At 57.0% G+C, this 6,159-nt stretch overlaps 1 protein-coding gene across 2 annotated transcripts; it reads right to left on the bottom strand.

The window, feature by feature from the left end:
* Positions 1 to 2,774: 2,774 nt before the first annotated feature.
* Positions 2,775 to 6,004, bottom strand: LOC113980066 (delta-type opioid receptor). Of its 2 annotated transcripts, XM_027707326.1 has the most exons (3): positions 5,996 to 6,004; positions 4,636 to 4,975; positions 2,775 to 3,859 (listed from the first exon to the last, which is right to left on the bottom strand). In XM_027707326.1, exons 2-3 carry the CDS (start codon positions 4,973 to 4,975, stop codon positions 3,327 to 3,329), a joined length of 873 nt encoding a protein of 290 aa, XP_027563127.1. In that variant the 5' UTR covers positions 5,996 to 6,004; the 3' UTR covers positions 2,775 to 3,326. The 2 variants fall into 2 exon arrangements, with proteins under 2 accessions (XP_027563127.1, XP_027563126.1); XM_027707325.1 differs by lacking the exon at positions 5,996 to 6,004 and having other exon boundaries at positions 4,636 to 5,010.
* Positions 6,005 to 6,159: the final 155 nt, after the last annotated feature.

Genomic DNA, 6,159 nt, shown 5'->3' with positions numbered 1-6,159 from the left:
TCAGCTCCATCACACACGGGGCAGCTGCTGTAGCAGGGGGTGGGGTGGGGGGCCTGGGGGTCACTTTGACTTCATACACCTATAGACACATATACATACAGATATATTTATATAAGTACACACAGAGCTCCCTCCGGGCATCCCGGTGGCGTTTCCCTGGGTCAGGATTTGTCCTCAGTTTCCCAGCCCGAACGAGGGGCTGGAGCAGCTGCGTTTTTGGGAGGGGAGAAGCTGGATCAGCCCCCAGATCCCAGCTGGATCAGCTGCCAGAACGGGATGCTCAAGATCCACATGTCCCCCCATGTGCTCCAGTGCTGTGCTCTCCGTCCACGTCCCCTTTTTCCCGGGAATATTCTGTTTTTCTTTCAGTCAGCAAACCCGGAGCTCAGGAAAGCCACGTTCCTCGCTGTGTCCTGGGCTCAGAGCTCTGCCCAAGCACGGTGGCATTTTAAAAAATAATGACTTGGAGCCTCTTAACCCGCTTTAAGGCCACGGCAGGCACGTTTCCCAGCAGGCTGGGAATTCGGCAGATGGAAAAAAGGCCCCGTGGGGATAGGAAATGGGGGGCTGAGCTGCCTTTGGAGCCTCAGGGCAGCCCACGGGCCCCAGCACTCGTGGGGGGCTCAGTCATCCCCCCAACACGATGAAATGTCCTCAGAGGGGCTGCACTAGGACAGAGGTGCCTCATCCCTGATGGCAGGATTCACCTTCCCTGTGTCCCTGTTCCTTCCCTGTGGTGGGAAAAGCTGCTCTCCATTGTGCCATTCCCAGCCTTGATCATGGGGTTGGATTTTAGGGAACACTGAGGCATTGGCGGGTTGAAGAGATCACTGATTTGGGGTCACCACGTTTTTTAGGGGTGCCCCCCCAAATTGAGATATCAAGCTGGAATTCAGCTTCATGCTCAAGCCAGGAGAGAACCCTGAGATGTCTCACTCCACAGCGTGGGGTGTCCAGCCCGGTGGGACATCCTGAAATCCCACCATGGTCAAGTCCTCGCCATCAACCAGCTCCAAACCTTTCCCACCACAGGCTGCTGAGGGTTCTGCCCTGGGGGTGGGTGGGGATGGACAGCTAAAGGATGGTCTCCAATCCTCTGGACACTTCGGTCTCTCTTCTCAAGGAGCTGAAGCTCAGCTGTGTGGGACCCCGGGGGTTTCCCCAAGTTCCTGCCCTGGAGCTGACCCTGCTTTCCCTCACTCGATGCTCCACGAGTTGTGGCAGCAGAGGATGAGGAACCCAACCCAGTGATCCAAGGCTCCATCTGAGCCTGCAGAGGGATCCTGAGGAGCCCTGGGCATGAGCTGGAGATGTCCAGGTGGATGTAACACTGAGCAAGAGGCTTTTGCCTGCGGCGGGTTGACACGGTGCAGGCAGAGGAGGAGGATCCTCCGGCACAGTCAATTTGAGACCCAAATGGGCAATTTCACCCTATTTGATTCCTTTGAAAAAGAAATTGGTTTTGGCCGCCTCGTGTCTTCCTAACAGGGAAGGCTGCAATTTCCACGGGCTCTGGAGAAAGGTGGGGCTGCTGAGGAGAGGTAATGGCTGTTATTAGCCTAAATTGATGCAACTGGAGAAACCAGACACAACGCAGGCTCTGCCTCCAGCCCACGAGCCCCAGGTGCCCCCAGCGCTCGCCTGCTTCCTCCAGCTGCACCAATTTGTCCAGTCACTGCCATTCCTGCTTCCTCCAAGCATCCCCCTCCTCCTCCCCGGGCTGTCTGACCGCCTGGCAATGACGGTGGGAAGGGGACAGCAAGGAAAAGTGGTGGCTCAGGGATGTGGGGTGGGGCTGACGGGGGGGTTTCAGGGAGCGGGAGGACCCATCAGTCATCGTTCAGCTGCAGGTGATGTGGTCCAGAGGTTCCTGGATGGTGATTCCTGCAGGATGTGATGGGAGCTGGAGCTTGGTCATGCCTTTGGGGGGATGCTGCTCCATCCAGATGAGAGCTGAAACCCCCAAATCTCTGCCTCTTGCAGGCTGTGGGTCCTTTCTCGGTGCCTGCACAGCCTCTGTCCCTGCTTGGGGAATTGTGAAAGAAAGGGGATAGTTTTTTCATCTTCTCCTAAAAAAAAAGTAACACAACCCCATCCTATCCTTTTTGGCTCTGCTATGGAAATCTGGGCAGTGCTGTTGCTCATCCTTCTCCTGATGGGCAGGGAAGGGAGAGCCCTTGGCACTGCCCGTTGTTCCATCCTAATTGCTTTAGCACTGCTAGAAACAACTCAAGTCCCCTCAAATTACTCCCTTAATGAGGTTCTTCTCAGGCTTAATGTCTTCATCAGTTCCCTGTCACCCTGATGGACGGTGGGCATGGGGAATTTGGCATTGGCACATGGGTACAGGGTGAGCTTCAGGTGTGCCCTGGCTGTATCTGTGTTCCCAGCATCACACCCATGCCCAGGGCTGCCCTGGCTGCAGTCAGAGGTCTCTAAATAACAGAGTAATGACATTAATGATAGAAAGTTCTTCTCTGGGAGCAGTGCCAGATTGAAGGACTCCAGGTGTGGAGCTGGAGCTCTTTGATTACAGTCTCTGAAGCGGCATCATTTTCTCTTCCCAGCTCTGGTTGTTTTTTTGGACACAGCTCAGAGAGGGATGGATTGAGGTCCCATGATCTGGCAGAGGAAACAGCCTCAAGTCATGCCAGGAGAGGTTTAGATTGGATATTAGGAAACATTTCTTCACTGAAAAGGTTGTCCAGCCCTGGCACAGCTGCCCAGGGCAGTGGTAGAGTCCCATCCCTGCAGGGATTTAAAGCCGTGTGGATGTGGCACTCAGGGACGTGGGTCAGTGGTGGCCTTGGCAGCACTGGGGGAATGGTTGGACTCAACAATCTCAGAGGGCTTTTCCAACCTGAATGATTCCATGGTCCTACAATCACCCCCTGGCACAATCCCCTTATGCCACGGGAGCGTTTCCCCTCTTGCCATGGGTTATGGTGCCACCTCGACCCAGGAGGTGAAGCACATGGACATTGCAGTCCTGGTGTCCTGGGCTCTGCAGAGAGCCACGTTTGGGAGGGTGACAGCCCTTGTTGGGTGGCCTTGGTCGGGGTGGGAGCAGCAGCAGAGCAGCTCTGCCCAGGTTGCCTCTTGTCCCAATCCTCACCCTACGCCACTTGGCGAGTCCCAGTTCCCCCATCCCGCTTCTCCGGGGTGACCAAAGTCTTTGCAGTCATTGTGGGCACAACCCCCGGGGCGTCACCCAAGCGGTGCCACCGCTCTGCTCAGAACTCCGTGGTGGTGACCTGGGTGACCTCCGAGCGCAGGTCGTCCCCTCCGCGCCCCCGGCAGCCCCGCTGGGGGCTGCCCACGCCTAGTCATGCCGGCTTGTTGGGGGCTTCCGAGGGCGTGCAGGTGGACACCTGCTCCCTCGTGGTGTTCCGGGCGCGGGAGAAGCTGTTCTGGTCCACGCGGGCTCGGAAGGGCAGGCAGAACTCCCGGAAGCACCGCTTGAAGTTCTCATCCAGGAAGGCGTAGAGGACGGGGTTGAGGCTGCTGTTGGTGTAGCCCAGGGCGATGCAGAAGTGCAGGCTGGCCACCACATAGGGGTTCTTCTTGTCGATGTCCACCAGCGTCCAGACGATGACGAAGATGTGGATGGGGGTCCAGCAGATGATGAAGGCGGCCACCACCACCAGCACCATGCGTGTGATGCGCCGCAGGTTCCGGTCCTTCTCCTTGGAGCCCGAGAGGAGGCGGACGCTCTTCAGGCGCAGGATCATCAGCCCGTAGCAGATGGTGATGACCAGGATGGGCACCAGGAAGGCGAAGATGAAGACGCAGATCTTGGTGACGGTGTCCCAGTAGATGGGAGGGTCGGGGAACTGCAGGGTGCACAGCACCATCCCGTCTGCAGGGGAGAGGAGGGTCAGGGAGGGAGCTGGGGGAGGCTCTGCTGTGGGTACTCGGCCTTCTGGTCATGGCTGGGCATGTCCATGCACTCAAGGAGGTGCATTCCCACCTGCCAGCTCTTGGCAGAGGCTCCCCAGAGCCACCAGCCCACAGGGTGCTGAGGTGGTACAGGGGGTGCAGTGACCTGTTCCCTGCAGAGCCTCCTGGGCCATCCCCACGCTGCCTCCTCCCAACCCCTGTGGTGGACACATCCCCATGTCACCTTCCACTGAGACCTGTCCCCTTCCTCGGGATGCCCAGAACTGCAGATCTCAGTGTGGGCCAGCTGGGGACTTCACAGCACCACCGAGGGTGTTTTTAGGAACCTGATTTCAGATATTCATAGAATATTCTGAGTTGGAAGGGATCCACGAAGACCATCAAGTCCGACTCCTAAGGGAATGGCCAGCATGGGGGTTGAACCCTTGGTTCAGTGGTTGGCATTATTAGCACCATGCTCTAACCAGTTTGCACCCCAGGAACGGGGCACTGGTTGGACTGGAGATGGGGAAGGGTGTGGTGTCCCAGCCTTAAGGGGAAGAGAGGGCAATTTCTGGGACGGTTTCCAAACACCATGATGCCTTTTCCACAACATGGCACATTTATGGTCCCACGGAGAGGTGCCCACACTGACCCCAAACCTGCTATGGGGCCGGGCATCAAGTTCCCCAAATCACCCCTGGGATGCACAGATGGGACAGGAGGGGGGGGACATGTCCCCAAAAAGCCACTTGCCTTTCGTCTTGGTGACCGCCATGACCATGATGGGCACCCCGATGAGGGAGGAGAGCACCCAGATGCAGACGTTGATGATCTTGGCCTTGGCCGGCGTCCGGAAGTCCAGGGCCTTGACCGGGTGGCACACGGCGACGTAGCGGTCCACGCTCATCATGGTGAGGGTGAAGATGCTGGTGAACATGTTGTAGTAGTCGATGGAGAGCACGACCTTGCAGAGCAGCTCCCCGAAGGGCCAGGTCTCCATGAGGTACTTGGCGCTCTGGAAGGGCAGCGTGCTGGTGGCCAGCGCGTCGGCCAGCGCCAGGTTGAAGATGTAGATGTTGGTGGCTGTCTTCATCTTGGTGTACCTGGGGAAGGGAGAGGGGACAGGGCGTCAGGGCGCTCGACACGATGAGGAGGGGGCACGGGGATGTGTTGTGATGGGACCTTTCTGCAGCATCAGGGTGCTCAGAGCCCTTCCAGGTGCCCCAGGGAGCACGCTGAGGAAGGACATTGAGCTGTTGGAGTGAGTCCAGAGGAGACCACCGAGCTGATCAGAGGGATGGAGCAGCTCTGCTGTGAGGAAACACTGAGAGAATTGGGATTTTTCAGCCTGGAGAAGAGAAGGCTCCGGGGTGACCTAATTGTGGCCTTTCAGTGCCTGAATGAGCTGACAGGAAAGATGGAGAGGGACATTTACAAGGACCTGGAGTGACAGGACAAGGGGGAATGGCTTCCCACTGCCAGAGGACAGGGTTAAATGGGATATTAGGGACAAATTCTTCCCTCTGAGGATGGGGAGACCCTGGCACAGGTTGCCCAGAGAAGCTGTGGTTGCCCCATCCCTGGAAGTGTCCAAGGCCAGGTAGGACAGGACTTGGAGCAACCTGGGCTAGTGGAGGGGGTCCCTGCCCATGGCAGGGGGTGGAATGAGATGAACTTTAAGGTCCCCTCCAATCCAAACCATTCCACGATTCTATGATTCTACACTTGTGTTCTTGCAGGGATTTAGTGCGTGTTAAAGTCATAAAATCACAGAATCCCAGAATGGTTTGGGCTGGAAGGGAACTTAAAGCTTATGCAGTTCCACCTCCTGTCACGGGCAGGGATGGCACCCACTAAATCCTGGTGCCTGAGCAGGGGGTGACACTCCCACATGCTGAGCTGGGACCTGCAGAACATGGGGCTGGGACCCTGCAGAACATGGGGCTGGGACCCTGCCACAGTGGTCATCCCATGTCCAGGGAGGTGGCACTCAATCCATGCCTGCCTTTATTCAAAGGAATAAAGAACTTTCCAGAGAAGTCAATTCTCCGAAGAGATCAATTTACTCCATTTCCCTGACTCGGTTGCATCCACATCCTTTATCCCCCCCAACCTTCCTCCACCTGATTTTCCACCCAGTAACCCGTGATTATCCAGCCTGCTTCCCTGTCGAGTTTACTTGCAGAAATCGGATCGATTACCCCCGGAAACAGGCCATCTGGAAGCAGCCCAATTAGCCAGCCTGGAGCTCCAGAGCCTTTGGGGAAGCCTGGCTGA

This window comes from Neopelma chrysocephalum, unplaced genomic scaffold, assembly GCF_003984885.1.
Source record: "Neopelma chrysocephalum unplaced genomic scaffold, ASM398488v2 Primary Assembly neopelma1_92064, whole genome shotgun sequence".
In the NCBI taxonomy this organism is placed as follows: Eukaryota; Metazoa; Chordata; class Aves; order Passeriformes; family Pipridae; genus Neopelma; species Neopelma chrysocephalum.
This window is presented reverse-complemented; position numbering and strand designations above follow the sequence as displayed.

What these genes read in the sequence shown, in the direction of transcription:
- LOC113980066 (XM_027707326.1), bottom strand. Translation starts at nt 4,975, where the DNA reads ATGAAGACAGCCACCAACATCTACATCTTCAACCTGGCGCTGGCCGAC. An exon ending in GGCGGTCACCAAGACGAAAG is followed by an intron (nt 3,860 to 4,635) that starts GCAAGTGGCTTT and finishes TCTCCCCTGCAG; the next exon opens with ACGGGATGGTGCTGTGCACC.